Genomic DNA, 21043 nt, shown 5'->3' on the forward strand with positions numbered 1-21043 from the left:
GTCAGTTTAGGTTTCTAATCCTCTGCTGAAATTTCCGATTTTGTCCTATAGCCTTTGAATATAGATTTATTTTATATCTAGGTCTGATTATTCCATCATTAGGAGACTGTGATTCTGAACCTGTTGTTGTTTCTGCTCCATTGTATTTGTGTAGCCTCAGATCAGCTGTGCACCTTGAATGCAGCCCCGTGGGGCCACAAACACATATGGGGAGGTCACCCGCCTTTGTATACCCAGACTCTAAAGTTTGCTCCATTTTTTCCATGAAATGTCAAAAAGTGCTATTCAGCTTCTCAGCATGCTATTCCAATAGGAAATCTACTCAGGGAAAAATGCTCAGAATGCCAGATTAAACTCTAATTTGGACTTTTCCAGCTGTTGGTCTGGTAGGTTTTGCTAAGTATTTAGTTCTCCACTGGCTTCAGGAAGAACTCTTTATTCTGCCCAGCTTTTCCATTTGCCCTTGGCAGGATGATTGTTCTAAATTGCCTAATCTTCCAGTTCTGGAATGGGAAGTTCTTAGCCTTAAGAAAAAATAATTTTTGTTTTTTATTTATTTTTTAAGAAGCCTTTCTCCAAGCCAGTGCAGAGGAGCCTCTAGAGTGTTTCCATTTAAAAAAAAAAAAAATCTGAAACTAAGGTATTTACTTACTGTTAGTCCATATTTCTCGATTTGTGGTTTCATAATCATTACATTTGCTTTTAGAAATGACAAAGTAGAAATGTATTATCACAGTCAATTCCTTGGGATATTGTATTATAGATGCTACTTCAGTGTACAGCAGTGTCCATCTTTCATTTAAATAAGAGAAATAAAAGTTATATATTTGAGTGAGCCTCAGGGATTATATTTTAAATAACTCAAAATATTTAAAGCATTTTAAATATTTTTAATGACGTACATACATTTTATTTATCTTGCTTAATTTACTTTCAAAATATTTTAAAATATTTCAAAGGATTATCTTAAATGTGACTCTACCTGGAAGTGCAAAATCCAGTTTAATAAATACTTTATTTTATAAATCAGGTCAATACACATACCCATCCAACAACACATACAAATTAGGCCTAATTATTTAAATTCAGCTCCACATAAAATTAAGGTATTACAAAACATTTTTCTGGCAAATATATATATAAATGGGATAAAAACTAAGATATAAATTATATGTTAAATTTAAACATGATGATAAAATATTTTTCAAATGAGCACTAAATTATTCATTTATTAGAATCTTCAAAATGTTTTAATTTCAATAGTCTCATATTCCAATGTATTATGTTATAAACACTTTAAATAGATCTTGTGCTTTATAAATATTTATTCTAGGCTACGTGTTTTACAAATATTCACTCATTTAATCCTCTTAGTGGTTGATACCACTCTCCCCATGTTACTGATGAGCAATCTGAGTTACAGAGAGGTAGGTAACGTGTACCTGATAAATAACCGGTAAGTGGTAGAACTGGGATTAGAATCAGACCTCCAAAGGCCAGAGTCTTTACTGCCAAGTTACATTAAAGCAAATAAATTGCAAACGTTTATTGAGAATACTTATGATAGAAATGTTAAAAGGATGCTCTAGCCTTTGTTTCTAGAGACTATGTTTCTATAGCTATGGAGTAAGGCCCAGGCCAGGGATGGGAACAACTCACCTATGCCTTTTAACTCCTATCATCTCTGCTGGAAACCAGACCCATCCTCCAGCCAGCATGTTCTCACCCTGGTTTCCTGAAAGCATCATGGGCATTCCCTTTTGATCAGTTTGCTCTCCTCTTTTCCCCTCACTTGAGTTCCCTTTGGTATCTTCAACACTAAGCACAGTGTTCTCCATCTGTCAGACATGCAGGAAAAGTGGTGACTGATGATTTATTAATGGTTACAGTTGTTATGTAAAATTGATGTTCTTTAATAAAATTTGTGCAGGATATGAACACTTACTGGAAAACTTTCACCAAATAATGTATAAAAACATTTCATTGTTCTCAGTCTATAGAAACTGTCTGAAATTCATAAATGTAATAAGCACAACATTTTAGTACATTTTCCCTATAACAGTCTATTAGAAATGAAGACTAAAAGCTATAATTTTACATTCATCGGGTACCTTGTAAAGCATCACTCAGACTTGGTAAATGATGTTATTTAAAATGACTTTTTTTTTTTTAAATTTTCAAATACTGAGTTTATGGAATAAGTATTTAAAATTATTTTAAACATCAATTCAAATTATAAATAGTAAATAACACAATTAAATACATATGTGTATTATTCATGCTATATTTATAGCTATGTGCAAATAGTTGTGAACTTTACGTAGCCGTACTGACATAGACAAACGAGAATAGCAAACTTGGCCAAGCAGTCTCTCTCTGTTCCCCTACATCCTTCACTGCGTAGGTCCAACTTTCTGTGGACTTAAGTCTGACTTAAAAGGAATTTCTGGCCAACAGTGCAGTGCTTCTTTTGTCTTTTGTTTGTTTTGTTTTGTTTTAACCAGACTCTAGCTTATATTTATATCCACCTTTCCTATCCCAGCGAATTGACAGAGTAACTGTTTTACCATTTGTATAGATGCATGCATGTATAGAAAGATGAGCTTCCAGCTGGAAAATTTACATCATTCTGAGGAATAAGTTTAAAGGAAAATTATCTCATCCAAATACCACTTTTATTATTTTCCTTTTTTCCTTAAGAAAAGGATTCATTGTGTAGTAAAATGTTTGAGTTTTTAAGTCATACTTCTTAATATTTTAAATGTTTCAGACAAACCTCTGTTTTGCTCTATATTAATCTGAATTTCAGCATTTCCATTTTGCTTCCATATCCAAATTAATGTCTCCTTTTACTTTCCCTCCTGGTTATTATATAACATGATTTGTCCTCTGAAGTGTAGGTATGCTGTTTATTGTACCAAAAAAACACCATTATGTTTATTTTAAAGACATTTACTTTCTTGGCTTCAATAGAGGGCACAATTTTGAATCTCACTTCAGTGTTATTTGTAACATAAATATTTTAAAGTATTAATTGGCCATAATTAATCTACAACCTACAAAAACATATATAGAACATAATGATTTTTGTATCAAGCTCCTTTATTGCACTGATGCCTATCTTAAAATGAAAATCTTTTTCTTGAGAGAAAACAGGGCAGGTGGGAGCAGTTGACAGACCTGGCCGCTGGTGGCTGAGCCCCCTGGGGATGGGTGGGACTACCTCTGTCCACCCACGACCCTCACCATTGCTGTTATTGTTTGGAGTGGGGATAATCTTTGTTTTTGTTTTAAGAAATAGCATACACTTTGAAACTACAGATTTAACATTATGTAACATGGGTAGATTACTTTTATAATTAATCTATATTAAATTGAGGTTTGTGAGGATTTTTTATTTAATCCTTACAATAAACCAGGGTATACTGCAGAGTATAAGTAGCCCAAGCAGGCACTTAGGTTTTTATGTCATTGGACCATACAATAGTAACTTCATAATTTTATCACTAGCTACTGTGTATCAGAAAATGGCAAAACTCTGCTTAAAAGTATAAATCGTAATACTGATGTAAGTTAATGACTTTAATGCAAAAGTTCAAAATGGCATGTGATGCCATCACTTTTTTTTTTATTAGTTTAAGAATATCTGCTGGTATAGTTGACTCAGAGCTTCATGGGTCCAAAGACCATATATGACCATCACTCAGGCCTAAATTGCATTTGACACATAGAATGCAATGAATAAATCGATTCAGTAAGACTCACAGCCGCTTCCCAGGGAAGAATATTTGGAAGCAGGTAGACTATCCATTCCAGTCCTGACTGTGCCCCATGTAGGATAACTTTGGAACCCAACAGATTTGGCCACAGTACCATCACTGATTTTTTTTTTTTGAGACAGAGTCTCACTCTGTCACCCAGGCTGGAGAGCAGTTGAGGCGATCTCGGCTCATGCAACCACCTCCTGGGTTTAAGGGATTCTCCTGCCTCAGCCTCCCAATGTGCCACCATGCCCAGCTATTTTTTTTTTTTTTTTGTATTTTTAGTAGAGATGGGGTTTCACATGTTGGTCAGGCTAGCCTCAAACTCCTGATCCATCTGCCTCAGCCTCCCAAAGTGCTGGGATTACAGGTGTGAGCCACTGCGCCCAGCTCATCACCGAAATTTGGGTAAGTGACCCACCATATGTTGACTTCCTCATCAATACAGCAGAGTTGATAAAAAAGAATAAATGAGATAAAAGAATTTGAAATTTGAAATTGTAGTGTTGGCCGGGCGCGGTGGCTCAAGCCTGTAATCCTAGCACTTTGGGAGGCCGAGACGGGCGGATCACGAGGTCAGGAGATCAAGACCATCCTGGCTAACACGGTGAAACCCCGTCTCTACTAAAAAAAATACAAAAAATTAGCCGGGCGAGGTGGCGGGCGCCTGTAGTCCCAGCTACACGGGAGGCTGAGGCAGGAGAATGGCGTAAACCCGGGAGGCGGAGCTTGCAGTGAGCTGAGATCCGGCCACTGCACTCCAGCCCGGGCGACAGAGCGAGACTCCGTCTCAACAAAAAAAAAAAAAAAAAAAAAAAAAAAAAAAAAAAGAAATTGTAGTGTTTGCCATATAATCATCACCTAATAAATGGCAGTTTACTTCTCTTGGCTCCAGAAAAACTGGGTCACAATATTTGGTTGTATTTTGTAAATTTCAATGTGAGAATCATACCCGAACAACCTGATGCTTCAATACTATTTTTAAAAAGCGATCTAGATTTAGGAATCAACATATAGCATAAGCATTTAGACTAGGGAGGTCACAACATTTTTGTGAGAAGCTACTATTTACTTTGACAAGTATCAAGATTGATATTCTAGAATTACGGGTCAGTGTTGCTATTCATTATCTTATTTATGGGGAGTGGGGTAAAAGACCATTTTGGAAATTTCTGTCTAATTTCTAGAGGTCCCTGACCTAAAGAAAAATGGTAAGACTTCAAATCATGGGCTCTGGTATAAAGCAGATTTGGATTCTTAACTCAGCCTCTCATTCACCAGACTGAATCTTAAGGCAGTTTTAAAATTTCCCTGAGCCTATATTTACTTTTCTGCAACAAAGGGGATAGTATTACCCACAATTTGGGAGAATTGTGAGGTTAAATGTGATAATAAGTGAAGGAAACCTAGCATAACTTTTGGCTGATGATATACATTCACTGATTGCTTAAGAATGGCTTTTTAAAACTAAAACTCCTTGGTAATATAAAGAACATTAATAGTTTCATAGGTTTATAGTACTTATGGGATACTTCTCACTTTTTTCCATTATAATTATAAGAATTATATGCTTAGGAAAAGAATAAACCCTGAATTCTAATAGAAATAAAAATAGAATTGTATGTATTTGACAAGGTAAATATAAAAATAAAGGAAATGGAAAAATGAAATCTTTCCATAAAATGTGTTTGGAAACAGTTATTTTTAAAACATAGATTACAGAAATTCAAATAACAGAAAATATTAATCATTAAGTAAAATAATGATCATTAAATATTAATCATATAAATGCACTTTAATGTATGCGTTGGTCTTAATGTAATTAGATACTAAATAAAATTGAGAAATATTTCTACTTATTGAAAATTGAATTAAAAACTAAAGTCACAATATTTGCAATTGTGTTTAGTCATTAGGCTGTATTCATAATATACTAAATTGACTTTGATTGTTTTTGATAATTCTGTGCCTGTATAATAGGTCAGCCAGGGGCTTTATGTACTTTTCTACCTTTGAAGGAAAGAGTTAAACAGTATGCACGTCTTAAATCATAAACTGCTCATGGGCCAAGCACTGAGAGCACATTTTCATGTCAGTTTCCTAATTCTATTGAAACTTTGGCTGAATACTTTTCAGGGTGATTGTCAGTGTCACTTAATATTCAGTGGGATTTATTCATTTAAAAATTAGGCATTGGAGTTAGTTTCTAAATTTTTATGTTAAGGCTAGAACAGCAGGTGCTTTGCAAAATTTAAAGTGAAATTTGACACTAGTAAAATTTCGACAATCATCATTTTTAAATAGTTATCATTCACGTTATGGAAGCTACTATATTTCTGTACAAATGACTCAGCTCATTATTTTATCAGTTCACTAGATACCTACTGAGGTGTTTAATTACGTTATGTAGAAAGATTAAAACACGCAGAAATACTCAATACCACAAATGAAAGTCTAAGAAAATTGTTTTCCAAAAATTAAAAATAAGAAAGTAAATAAGTATCAAAACTGTAAACTTGACCTCCTTTTTCATAAAGGGCCAGTGTCTCTTCAATACAATAAACTTTCTTCAGCATCAAAAATTTCACACTAAAAGCAATTTTTTTCTGACTTGCACCAGAAATAGCCAATAGCTGTTAGAGTTCATCCTAAAACTACCATGGGGTATTTGGTGTGTCTCTGGGTTCTGTGACTTAGATATTTGATACTTGCAAATTGACAGAGAAATCAAAAGACAACTGGGTTGGCAAACAGTAATGGGAGCTTTTAGTTGCTCTTTAATATATACATTGTCCTTAAACAAGAATAGCAAATAACTCTGAACTAATAGATTGAATACAATTCAACAAGCCTTTAACATATAGATAATTGGGTGATGTTTTGGGGATTGAATGTCTCACAGCCCAAACTAAAGGGATTTGTAAATAATAGAAGCAGGCATAAAATTAACTATTATGCAAACTATGGTATGATTTATAAATGATATATTAAAATAAGAAACCAAATTAGTACTATATTACTGGGACATAGAGTGACAATTCTTCCGATAAGAACTACAGAAGTCTTCTTACCAGCAATGGCACTTGAATTGGACATTGAAAATGGCTAATATCTCAACGTGCTGCAAAGGACACTCAGGGCAGGATCTGAGATAGTAGAGACCATGTTTAGAGTGGTACCCAGGGCCCAGAAGTCTCACCAGCCACAGGGGCCTGGGTCATGGTGTAGTCCATGATCTAATTGTGAAGACACCAGTCTTCCATGTTGAGGAGTTTGGATGTTATTTTGTGTGTGATTGTGATCCTCAAAATAAAGAATTCAGTTGAAAACTAGATCTACATTTAGAAAACTAAAATAATAGACTGAAGTGGTTGGTGTGGAGTGAGGATATGATATAAGTAGGCTATTTAAACTGTGCTATGGAGCAATGAGAACCTGATCTTTGGAAGTTGCAGCTGGATTGTGAAAAATATGTGCTGTAAAAATGCACTTATTCCTGAATAAGTAAATTGTTCTCTCTTAATCTAATTCTTCAGAAGAATTACTGACTGTATCAACCATCAGATGCTAATAGTGAGGGAAAAAATATAGTAGGTAAGTAGGTTCAGTAAGAAAGTTACAAATTATGTTGGCCAAAGAAGCATGTATGTTTTTACCAATGGTGCTTATTTGTACATCTGATACTCTTCTTTTCTCATTACATTATGTTGGGGAAAAATACGATATTAAAAAGAATAATGAAAAGTAGGATTGATCTCTTGCCCATTGAAACAAATTTAGCAAATTGTTAATATTTTTAAAATCATAGTTTATGTCCATAATTTTGTTTTCTACATGTTTAAATAGTCCACATTTAAAATAATTGATTTAGTTTCCAACAATGCTTGTTTGAAATAGTAAGTTCCAGATAATGTATACATTTAAAAACCCATTTCACTGCTTAAAATAAAAACAAAAATTAAACATCTAAGTTTTCTGATTTTTTAGGACTTTTAACCTTATATAAATGCAACATTTATGTTGGAGAAGTAGGGAGGAGAGTTTATTAAACATATTATTGATGTTACAAACTTAAAACTTTATGAGAACTCTTCTCAGCATGTTTTACTGCACAAAGCAGACGATGAAATTCTAAGTATCAAAAGATTAGAAGTATTATAATCAAACCTAAATTAGTTTCAAGGCTTACAGACCCCTTGATGTCAAGGATACTGTGCCTTTCCATCTGCACTAGCAGCAACATTGTAGCAGGACTTGCCCAGACTGGAGTGCATCTAATACTTGTTGCATGCAGGGATGAAATACAAGTTTTTGAAATGACTTTTCTCAAGACTTCTGGGAAATGTCAATAAAAAGTATTGTTAATCCACCCAACAAGTAAATATCATATCACTGAAAGAATGAATTTAACTTGAAAACCTCTAAGACACCAGATAATTTCCAGAACCACTCTATTGCTTACATAAGTAGCTTTATACTTTCAGATCTAAATATAGGTTGAAAATTTGAAATAAATTCATTAATACATTTGTAAGCATGGTTTAGTTTATTAAGTTGAACAAATCATTTAACAATTATTAGGTACTTATAGAGCAGGCCTATTTGAATTTTAATGATTATGGCTTTTCCAGAACTTCTATACTTGAATTCTGAGGCCGCCTTTTCTGTGCTATCTCCAAACACTATTATTTTGAAATTGAGTGACTTATACTTTCCTTTTTTATTGGGCAGTTATTGAAGTTATGATGTTTACTGAATAGAACAGTTTGTTGTTGATCATCTCAGCAAAGAGTTCTCTGACAACAGAGGGGAGGAAAATAGAATGTCAATCTGAGATAGCTATATATTTGTGAAAATCTAACTGCAAGAAGAAGTTGATCTTGGACAAAATTGCAAATAATGCCATTGTTATTCATGAGTATGTGCAGTGTCATAAATTCAAGTTCTTCCGTGGGTTGGTTTATGTATTATTTCTATGAGGAGAGAGGAATGAGGGGGTTGAAATCAGAGATGGGGAGGGGAGTTACTTTGGTGTAATAACAACCACTGAGTTTTAGTGCTTAGGAGTGTGTGCCTGTGACGCTGCAGGTCAAACTAAGTTTAGAGCAAGTGAGTCAGTTAATTTTCCAAGATGATATTGGGTTCATTCTCTATATGCAACAAAATACTAGGTTTTCTGAAATTCTCACAGCATTGAAAACACCACTGCAATTATTTCAGAGCTCATCATCCGTTCTGGCAGGAATTATTATTAAGGGAAACAGGAAGACTTTGAGCTGCATGGATTGAGTCTCTAATTGCATCATGCCTGATGGAGAGAGAAGAGGTTACTAATGGCCCACCTACCCATGGGGGCTAGGGCCATTTATTAGCAAAGCGACAACTATAAATAACTGTGTCTCAAACAATCCATCCTTGAATAAAGGAGGGATGGCCAATGTCTACCACTCTTGAATACAAAGGTTAAATTTTGGAAAGCTGATTACACCTGAGAGCAATTAGCTAATAATTCCCCTGAGTATTTTCATGAAATCTATGTACTGGTAGTCCCTTTGGCTCAAAGTGTTCTTTATGAACAAGATAAAAATGACTATATGTAATGTTTTGATGACTCAGTCCGTGGCATCTTTATATTTACTAAAGTCCACAATAGTTTAATTTTTCAACTATGATAGGTGTATCCATTTTTCTTGAATATTATTCAATCTTTAATGATTGAATCATTTTTTATATAATGATTTTTTCATGTTCTCCATCTTCTCATTAGGAAGGCTTTCTAATCTCCATTTGCTGGTCTCCAGTTTGGCTTCTAACACAATACATTATAACTTCATATACTTCTTATGCCAGAGACCAAAAGTCCAAGAAGGCAAGAAATCAAGCCTTATTCCCTTGTTGTCATCACAAATGCTTTGTACTTAATAGGTTCTTAATGCAAAATTTTAGAATAAACAAAAGTATAAAAAATATCTTTAGAGGCTTCAAACAATGATTATATATATTTTAATCCTTTAAAGACATAAATAGTGATTATAGTTTTGCTTTTCTTATCCTACACCTATTAAGACTCCAATTACCTCTTTCATCAACACACTACATGCTGATATGATTGATAAAGGTAGAACTATTTTCTATTATGCATTGATTAGACTAGCGTGACTTTGCAGTGGCTTTTCATGTTCTCTGTTCAAATGAAGAGAAAAGAAGTTGGTTTGGAATTATAGCTATAGGAAAGTTGTGGAGTACACTTGGTCTTCAGCTTTGTTTTAACAGAATAACTGCTTTCTCACTCTGCTAGTAAAGGGTGGCTGATTCAAGGTTATCAGTCAAGATTTTACTGTGTAGTTTATGGAGAATAGATGACTCAGTCTGATGATGAATATGATTCCACTGAATTGAGAGCTGAGATATATGTAGCACATTTAGATTTCAGGTATATGAACTTGCTTAGGAGTTTGATTTTCCTTAACTCTCCTAGGAGAATTAAAGGACTCCTCCCCTATTTTGTTGTCTGCTTCAGCTTGATGGAACAGTAATGCAAATTTTCCAGCCTACTTTATTCCTCAGTTTAGGGAATGAATTAAAGTTATGCTTAGAAGAGAAAAATAATGTAAATAAGAATGAAATATATGTATGTGCTTACCTATGGTCTACAATATAGGAGGTTAGGGGAAAGAACTGAGAAAGTGTGAGTTAGTGATCTTTATACCTGCATTTCACAAGTGATTGAGAATGAAGCAGATAAAAGCAGTATATTATTATAAGAAGGAAATATATTTATGTGAAGTAGACATCAACATTAGAGATATGTCTGTAATTAAATAGAGTTTAAACAGGGTTTCAGTGGAAATTGGTCCTAATATCTTATGATCCATTCATGGGTGACTCTGCCCTGTGAAAATGTGCAGGGGGAACATTCCCGGATGATGGAATCAGAACTGAAAAAGATATGCAGTTACACAGTGAGGACGGTTGACAACACAGCATTTTTAATCTGCATCTATAGAAAACACTTATATAAGCTCTCTAATGGAGGGATTATAGAAATACATTTAATATATAATAGTGTACTTTTGTGTACTTACTGTGAAAATAGCACATTTATTTAGAGAGGGATTTTATGCCCAAAGTTCTTGTTGATGTTTTGAAATATATCCATTTCCTTCTGTTGTAGTAACTGTTATCAAGAAAAGGAAAAGTACCAACAATTTTCCATTATTCCTCATCATAAGTCTTCTCCTTTGACTGATATTTCCCAGAGTCATCTAGAATGTTCACATCAGTAAAATGTTCTAGAAAAAGTCAAGAGTTTGTGTTCTGGGGAGCGTCTACATTTGCCTGCATTCATGTCTTGTGCACATGGCCTGCCGCTCGATTCTCCATGTGCCTTCCTCGTAAGTACAGTGGCATATGGTGCACTCGTCAGTCTTCACTTCTCTGCCAGCAGGGATCACCGCGGTTTCTGCAAAGCAGTTTGGACCTGAAATGCAGAAAAAATGTTTTATGCTATATGTGTGCATAAATATATAATGTACATAGTTAGGTATTAAGCATTACAGCATGTGTGTGTGTGTGTGTGTGTGTGTGTATATATATATATGTATATATTTGTTTGTGAGACAGAGTCTTGCTCTGTCACCCAGGCTGGAGTGCAATGGCACGATCTCGGCTTACTGCAACTTCCGCCTCCCAGATTCAGGCAATTCTCCTGCCTCAGCCATTCAAGTAGCTAGGATTACAGGGGCATGCCACCATACCCAGCTAATTTTTGTATTTTTTGTAGAAATGGGGTTTAACAATGTTGGCCAGGCTGATCTTGAACTCCTGACTTCAGGTGATCCACCCACCTCGGCTTCCCAAAGTTCTGGGATTACAGGCATGAGCCACTGCACCCGGCCAATGGCACATATTTTATTCAGTTTCTTTTATGAAGGACAGTGGCAAAGTTATAGTTTCAGTAATGTGAAGTACTCTACTTTTGTTCTGAAATGAAACCAATGTCATTTAATTTTTTTTTTTTTTTTTTTTGAGATAGAGTCTTGCTCTGTCACCAGGCTGGAGTGCAGTGGCGCGATCTCGGCTCACTGCAACCTCCGCCTCCCGGGTTCAAGCGATTCTCCTGCCGCAGCCTCCAGAGTAGCTGGGACTACAGGAGCATGCCACCATGCCCAGCTAATTTTCGTATTTTTAGTAGAGATTGGGTTTCACCATGTTGGCCAGGATGATCTCCATCTCTTGACCTCGTGATCTGCCCGCCTTGGCCTCCCAAAGTGCTGGGATTACAGGTGTGAGCCACTGCGCCCAGCCCATTTAAAATGTTTGTAAGAGACAACAGTGTGACTTTCATTAACTATTCCATTTGGGGGCTAAAATCTGCAACCATTTGATTTAATTAATTCTAAATAATCACAGAAAAAGCATAACTAAGACCTTCAAAGAACCAGTCTTCTTCAGGACACTTTCGGCAGAGATACCCTAAAACAAGCAAACTGCTTGAAGTGACATAAATTCAGTGTACTTTCCAGGCCTCCCAGGGCAGCTTTTCAAACTTTCCCATACATTGCAATGGCCTGGAGGGCTGCTGAAGACACTGTTTGCAGAGTTTGTGACTCACTAGGTTTGGGTTGGGGCCTGAGAATTTGCTTTGATAAGTTCTCAGGTGATGTGGATGCGGCTTGTTTGGGGATACGCTTTGAGAAGCACGATCTCAGTGTGCTGCAGGAGTGTATCTTTCACAATCTTCCATGAGAATCGAGGATCTCTGTAATTCTCAATCAATTCTATATCAGCCATAATATATCAGCCAACAAATGTGTCACATCTGCACTTTATGTTAAGATCAAGGACATGGAGAGATGGCTATCAGAAAGAGTTCCAATGTTAGTTAAAACACATTATTTTTTAAAGATTGATGGCTTTCTATTATGGTTTATACCTACAGACCTCATTCAACTATGAGCAACTGCTCTACTTCTACACCTCCCTCCAAAATTCAAACACTGGTAATTACTGCATCCTGGCCCTCAACTTCTGTCTTCAACAGTTTGCAAAATTCTCATTCTCCTCCCTTCTTTGCTTCTAATATCTTTGATAATGTGCTCACAACTAAAATGTGTTCAATTATAATGTGTGAAGTCATCAAAGAGATGAAAAAGGTCCATCTGCAAAATTTTAAAAAATGAATTAATCCAGCAAACTCCAGAATAACAGCTGGCCTTTGAATAATTCTAAGCACAATAGCTCATGTTCTGTGGTGGTGGCTTTCGAGTTCGCCCAGGAGGTGGAGGGCCTGCGCCTCTGGATGCCCAGCTCTGCACATGGCTCCCTGCTCGCATGTGCCCCCTTCTTCCTCCTTGAACTCTGTTTTCTTTTTTGTTTGTTTTGTGTTTGAGACAGGGTCTTGCTCTGTCACCCAGGCCGGAGTGCAGTGGCATGATCACGGCTCACTGTAGCTGCTTCAACCTCCTGGGCCCAAGGGACCCTCCCACCTTAGCCTCCCGAGTAGCTCCGATCAGAGGAGCACACCACCACACCTGGCTAACTTTAAAAAAAAAAATTTTTTTTTGGAGATATGAGGTCTTTCTATGTTGCCCAGGCTGGTCTCAAACTCCTGGGCTCAAGAGATCCTCCCGCCTTGGCCTCCCATAGTGCTGGGATTACAGGAATGAGTTGCCACACCCAGGCCTGAACTTTCTTTTCTTCTTGTCCCCTGCTCAGACACTGTCCTAAGATTCTGCCCTTGAACTCTTCTCTTTCAGAGAACCCAACAATCATTCATCTGCCAATGACTCCCAAATTATAGTTCCAATTGTACTTTCTTGCTTGAGCGCCAGTCCCGTGTTTCCAGGGGGCCAGTATGTGCATTACCTGAAAACACCAGATTTATGATGTCTGAGCCCAGTGTCACATATCCATTAGCTTTGGTGAATTGTAAGACTTTAAATTCAAGACCCCTCCCCACCCAGTGGCCCCAAAAGGATATTATAGTCCTCTCTGCACTCCACCACACCCCACACAACTGGCCTCCACACTTTGCTGCCTCCCTTGTTCTGCAATGCATTTTCCTTAGTCCATAAGGCCAACAGTGCCACAGTGACCATTCGGATGGTGCCTAGGTTGTAAAAGTTTCCCTAATTAGTCACATTTGGCTTGAGCTCTCTTTGGCATGCCTTCTTTTCTGTATCATCTTTTTTTGCAGAGGTAAATTTGAAAATACAATCTGCTTTTACTTCACCCTAATATCTGTCAGTGTGCTTTGCACAGAGAAGCCACACCATAATTGCCCAGAAGGCCTGTATTCTTAGATATAGATACTGACAGGTCTCATCTCCAGACAAATCTGGATTAAAAATCTGGTACTTAATAGTTATGTGATCTGGGACTGATTAAATTAATTATCGTGTGCCTTAATGGGAATAATAAGACCTCACAGGGCCTCATGAGGGCTAAACTGGATAATTATATTTCACCTATCCTGTTGTTCTACAAATGCTAGCAAAAGTCTTTACCTGAATTAGTCTTTCTATGTCAGGGCAATAGTCACTTGTAATGAGCTTTTATCATTCTAAAGTTAACTCTTCATTTTGCATTTTACTGTAGAATATAAAATCTTTATTTTTCAGTCTTTTGCAACACAATGAAGTCTTTATTCTTTTTGATGTTTAAATTGTCCAAAATTTGGCTAATGGGAGATCTGGACATCAAGCTAACTCTCATGTCTTTTTGCCACACTCCTTTAATCATTAAAAGCCTCTTTCATTTCTAAACTAAGAAGATATCTTCAGCTCATCTTGCCCATATCTGTAATTAACCTTCTCTCTTCCTTTTGGTGGAGAATATATTTAGAACAAAGACCTGGTTATCACATGTAGTATACTGGGGTGGCACTTCTAGGCCTTCCTGGGGGTCACAGATAGGAACACATAAAAACACATATGCATACATTTTTAAAAATTATAAATTCATATTAATTATAATTCAAAAATTTTCCTCTTAGATTTGTGTCTGTATAGCTTTTCTCATACAATGAAACACTTTAAATTTAATGTATTTACTTATTTTGCTCATCCTATTGTATTTAGATTTTAATTATATATCTCATTTTACACTAAGTCTTGTAAATCAAAAATAAAATTCTAAGTCCCTCACCAATTGAATGGACCCCTCCTTGTGGACAAGGGCATTCCAAAGTTAGCCTGAAAACCTATCTCAGATCATGATGAGGTTTAGGCATTGGACATGCCTCATTATAACCTCCTCCTTTTGGAATTCAGGCACAGCTGACCAGCTTTACCATTAAAATAGAGATCTTAAAACTGACAAAACAGACTTTTTGTAGCAATAAGACACCAAATTCCAGCTTGACTCTAGTAGTGGCATCACATGACAGACAGTGGTCCCTGAAAGAAATAGATGTATTTTATTCCAAAATATATTTCTTTGACATATTTTGAAATGGCCCCGAGAGGCTGTCTTTTGTGGGGAAAATCTGCATTCCGTAGAGAATCCCCTTCCCTTTCCAGGTCTTTTCCCTCATCCAGGAAAGAATTAATGAAGAGTCTGGCACCTTTATAGGTCTGCTAAGAGCACTGAAGCCTGCTACTGGAGGCTTCACCTGCATGACAAAACTATGATCTCCACAACCACTTATCTTAACCCAGACATTCCTTTCTATTGATTCCAGGTCTTTATATAATAGCTCTTTCAAGCAATTGTCAATCAGAACATCTTTGAATTACACGTATGACTAGGAAGTGGCCCCCATCTCCACCCTTAGTTTTGAGTAGTCCCGCCTTTCAGGACCAAACCAATATATACATTACATGTATTGATTGATGTCTTATGTCTCCCTAAAATGTATAAAGCCAAGCTGTGTCCCAATCACCTTGGGCACACATTCTTAGACTCTCCTGGGACTGTGTCATGGACCATGGTCACTCATATTTGGCTCCGAATAAATCTCTTTAAATATTTTACAGAGTTTGACTCTTTTTGTTGACAGACTCTTGTTTATTAAAATCCTTAATATATTCTATTTTTATCCTACTATTATGTAATTTAAAAATTACAATGCAAATGTCATTCCTAGTAATATATATTTTGCACTTCTTATAGTGAACATATTTTGCTCAAAAGTCACTTATCTCTTCTCTGTGTGGTTGTATTATCACGGGCAAACAGAATTAGGTCCATCTGTTCCCATTTATCCTCTCCACTTCCTCTGTTACCTCCCACCTCCAGCCATTATGTCCATCATTTTCAGTGATTTCTAATTTATCCTTCTAGTGTAACTTTTTTAAAGAATAAGCAAATTGGCCGGCCGCGGTGGCTCAAGCCTGTAATTCCAGCACTTTGGGAGGCCGAGATGAGCGGATCACGAGGTCAGGAGATCGAGACCATCCTGGCTAACATGGTGAAACACCGTCTCTACTAAAAAATACAAAAAAACTAGCTGGGCGAGGTGGCGGGCGCCCGTAGTCCCAGCTACTTGGGAGGCTGAGGCAGAAGAATGGCGTAAACCCGGGAGGCGGAGCTTGCAGTGAGCTGAGATCCGGCCACTGCACTCCAGCCTGGGTGACAGAGCGAGATTCCATCTCAAAAGAAAAAAAAAAGAATAAGCAAATTATTTCCTCATTTTTCTTTCACAAAAGGTAACACACTTCTTAATGCTATGTACTTTGCTTTTTTTCACCTAAAAGCATGTCCCAGCTTATTACTCCACATCCATACACAGACTCAGTATTTGTTCTTTACGGCTCCATTGTGTGCGTTCACCATTGTTTATTCAACATGGACTCTATTGATGGGTCAATTGAAACTGGTCCCCCTGCATTTAGGAAACATATAAATGCTTAGCACATTTTTTAAATCATATGCTTCAGGCAAGAAAGAGATATAAAAATTATTGGAATTTATTACTAAAGCCTATATTCATATGGAAAAGCAAAAAGCCAACGAAAACATCAAGTGTTAAAATGATTTAAAACACACAATCCTAGAGGCAGAAAGCAACAATTTACAAGCTGTTTCACATAAGAAAGTTGGTTTTATACACTTTCAAATATAGTTATATAGAGATTTATCTCTTTATCGTTGCTAAATGACTAATGAGAAGAAACATTGATTCTGGGTTTCCCTTGCTTGAGTCACAACGTCCAGACTAAACTTGGGGTGAAGGCGACACAAGCATCTGGACTTCAGATGTTTGTCCCCCATGGCTGTGATTAAAAAAAAAATTCTTCTTGATAAGAATTTTATGATAGTATGATTAAATTTTTTTGACAGTTAATATTTACTATATTCTTTAGCTCTTTGTTCTTTTTTGAATTTTTTGTCCTTATTATAATTTTAACTAGTTACCCTGTTACTGGAAAGGGGTCCTAATCCACACCCCAAGTGAGGGTTTTTGGATCTCATGCAAGAAGGAATTTAGGGTGAGTCCATAGAGTAAAGTGAAAGCAAGTTTATTAAGAAAGTGAAGGAATAAAGTGACAGGCCTCTAAGACAAAGCTAAGCCATCATATCCCCCGTGATGTGCACATACACATCCATATGGCAAGTTCCTGCCTTAACTGATGACATTCCACCACAAAAGAAGTGAAAATGGCCTGTTCCTGCCCTAACTGATGACATTACCTCGTGAAATTCCTTTCTCTGGCTCAAAAGCTCACCCACTGAGCACCTTGTGACCCCCACCCCTGCCAGCCAGAGAACAACCCCCTTTGACTGTAATTTTCCTTTACCTACCCAAATCCTATAAAACAGCCCCACCCCTATCTCCCTTTGCTGACTGTCTTTTCGGACTCAGCCCACCTGCACCCAGGTGAAATAAACAGCCTTGTTGCTCACACAAAGCCTGTTTGGTGGTCTCTTCACACAGATGCCAGTGACATAAAGAATGGCTACTCCACTTAGACAATGCAGCCCCAAGGCTGCTGGCTGCCCATTTTTATGGTTATTTCTTGATTATATGCTAAACAAGGGGTCAATTATTTATGAGTTTTCTGGGAAAGGGGTGGGCAATTCCCAGAACAGAGGGTTCCTCCCCGTTTTAGACCATATAAGGTAACTTCCTGATGTTGACATGGCATTTGTAAACTGTCATGGTGCTGGTGGCGGTGTAGCAGTGAGGATGACTAGCGGTCACTCTCATGGCCATCTTGGTTTTGGTGGGTTTTAGCTGGCTTCTTTACTGCAGCCTGCTTTATCAGCAAGGTCTTTATGACCTGTTTCTTGCGCCGACCTGTTTCTTGTGCCAACGTCCCATCTCATCGTGACTTAGAATGCCTTAACCATCTGGGAATGCAGCCCAGTAGGTCTCAGCCTCATTTTACCCAGCCCCTATTCAAGATGGAGTGGCTCTGGTTCAAACACCTCTGACATCTCCATTAGACAGTAATTCTCTCATTGTAGAGTTTTCTATTGTATTGTAGTTTACAAAAACACAAAGTACAATGCACACAAACAAAACCCTTTTTTAAATGACAGAAATTAAGGTTTACCTCAAATTAAAATATATTATCAATGAAATTCTAAGAGGGAATGTAAACTTGAGGACATGCTATGTTTCGAATGTAAAAAATGAATATTTACCAAAATTTGCTTCCTTTTTGTTTATGTAGTCCCTGATGACTTTGAAGAACTATTGTCCTGGTTGTTTCACAGCGTGAGTAAAAGCAGTGGCACTGCTGTAGCAGTGGCTGCTGTGGTGGAGATGGCTGAGTGATGAATGGTCCCTTTCCATAGCTATCATTTACTCTCATGATAAGTACTATCTTTTACACCCCTTTTTCTAATACATCATAGAACTGCCCATGTTGAATACGCTGCTTCTGTCTTAACACAGTACAATTGAGGTGATGGAAGGTCAATTTGTGTTTCAAATAAGCTGTGTAAATGTGGACCCTTAAAAATTCCTAAAATAAGCTTTCTTCATCTAAAGTGATTTTTAGTTTAAGGAGGGGATTATTCAGATAACAATTAGAATTAATATATGCCAGCCTGGCACGATGGCTCACGCCTGTAATCCCAGCACTTTGAGAGGCTGAGGTGGGTGGATCACGAGGTCAGAAGTTCAAGACCAGCTTGGCCAAGATGGTGAAATCCCATCTCTACTAAAAATACAAAAATTAGCCAAGTGCAGTGGCAGGTGCCTATAATCCAAGCTACTTGGGAGGCTGAGGCAGGCGAATCGCTTGATCCCAGGGAGCGGAGGTTGCAGTGAGCTGAGATTGTGCCACTGCACTCCAACCTGGGTGACAGAGTGAGACTCCATCTCAAAAAAAAAAAAAAAAAAAAAAATTAATGTATGCTATGTTGCTATTTTTTCCTGCTTCAAATATTTAGTTATGATGTAAAGTTACTGCTTTTGTAGTAGGTAAATTCTTTTTGAATCAAAACCACATAAAAGTGGTAAGTTATGAAAATTTAACCAAAATGTAAATTTGGATTTTTACAACAGATTTTAATTGCTGAAATTTTTAAAGCCTTTGTCCTATAAGCAGCATTCCTAATAATCAAATTGTGAGATTCTTTCAACCAAGTCCCTCTGAACATGTGTACCTACATGCATGTGCATTTATTTTCTTTATAAAAACATACTACTTTTTAAAAATTTGTTTTCTTTTGAAATCAAACCTGGAAGTTGCGAAGGGAGTAGGAGGTCCTATGCACCCTTCACTCAGTTTTCCCAAAGTTACAGCTTACATGATTATAGAATGATATAGCAGTGAAGAATAAATCACTTAGGCAGATAGGGTATGGGAGTCCTCGGTAAAGCTTTTCTTTTTAATGCAAAGCAGCCTCAAATCATTTTCTAAGGAAGAGCAGCCTGTAAAGTCGCACTGCAGACATAGACAAACAAGCTGGGAGCTTATAAGAGAGAATACCAGCAGGAACTATGGACTAGACATGTTCAAGATGGCGGCTCCATCTTCCCTACTCTGCCAGCCACGTGTATAGTAAGGAGCAGACAAGATGGCAACCGCCAAGGGGAGAGTTCATTTACAAAATAAGATTGGGGGGGCAACCAGCCTTCCCCCATGCTATGTAAACGTCACATCTGATCGAACCAATCTGTGAGACCTACATAAATGAGACACTGCCTCCTTAAGGCGGAGTATAAAATCCAGCGCATCTGCCACCAGCCAGTCTTTCCTTTCAGAAGTCCCTTCTCTCTCACTAGAGAGAGAGCTGTTCTCCTTTTACTTTCTTCTGCCTATTAAACCTCCGCTCCTAAACTCCTTGTGTGTGTCCCTGTCCTAAATTTTCCTGGAGCGAGACCACAAACCCCGGGTATGTACCCCAGACAATGGTAGCCGCTTCAATAATAGGTGCAAAAAATCTATGTTATTTGATTGTATATACAACTTTGTGTAATCACCACCTAATCAAGACACAGAATTGTTCCATCACCACAAAGACCTCCTTCTGCCATCCTATATAGTCACACTGCATCTTCTCTTGCCCCACCATCTTTAACCCCTCAGGGCTGATAATATTCTCCATATCTACTCTTTTATTATTAAAAGAATACTATATAAGTGGAATCATATAGTATCAAAAGTGGGCTTTGGGATTGGCTTTTAAAACTCAGCATAAAGCCTTTGAGATCTATCCAAGTTGTGATGAGTGTCAATAGTTCATTCCTTTTAACAGGTAAGTTGAATTCCGTGGTATGGATGTACCACAGTTTAATAATTTGACAGCTGAGTGGCATTTTTTTTTTCCAGTTTTGAGCTGTTATAAATAACGTTGAATATTTTCTGTGAACATAGTCTTTCTCCTAATTGAAAGCATAGGAGAAATACACATAACTACCAGAATTGCCGGATTGTGTGGTAACTGTGTATTTAGTTTTGTAAGAAACTACCAAACTGTTTTCCAGAATGTCTATAAAATTTACAGTCCAACCACTAATCCAGTTTACTCACATCTTTACCAGCATTTGATCTTGTCATAAGTTTTTGTTTTAGCCATTATATTGATGTATAGTGATATCTCAAGTTTTAATTTGTATTTCCCTAGTGGCGAGTGATGATCATCTTTTCATGTGTTTGCCATTTTATATCCTCATCTGTGAAAGGACTCTTCATGTATTTTGCCTATTTTCTAATTGAATTGTTTGGTGTTTTTATTGTTGAATGTTGTGTTCTTTATATGTTCCAGGTACTGTTCCTTTATCAGATATGTGGTTTACAAATATTTTATCTGAGCTTGTAGCTTTCTATCATCTTAAAGGGGTCTTTGATAAAAGAAAACTTTTATATTTCAAAGGAAAAATT

General features: G+C 37.0%; 1 protein-coding gene across 4 annotated transcripts in view; it reads right to left on the reverse strand.

Annotated features, from left to right (window-relative positions):
* Positions 1-869: 869 nt before the first annotated feature.
* Positions 870-21043, reverse strand: part of VWC2 (von Willebrand factor C domain containing 2) — a 160117-nt gene continuing 139943 nt past the window's right edge. For 2 of the 4 annotated variants that reach the window (XR_001443593.3, XR_013415878.1), the window contains exons 4-5: positions 10847-11241; positions 870-1838 (exon numbers count right to left, since the gene is read on the reverse strand). Coding sequence is in view for 2 of the 4 variants with exons in the window: in XM_015133564.3 (XP_014989050.3) it covers positions 11090-11241 (152 nt within the window). In the remaining 2 variants the exon portion in view is untranslated. Of the gene's footprint in view, positions 1839-10728; positions 11242-21043 lie in introns of those variants that run through there. The other 2 variants (XM_015133564.3, XM_077997981.1) reach the window with 1 other exon arrangement.

The sequence above is a fragment of the Macaca mulatta genome, chromosome 3 (genome assembly GCF_049350105.2).
Source record: "Macaca mulatta isolate MMU2019108-1 chromosome 3, T2T-MMU8v2.0, whole genome shotgun sequence".
Lineage (NCBI taxonomy): Eukaryota > Metazoa > Chordata > Mammalia > Primates > Cercopithecidae > Macaca > Macaca mulatta.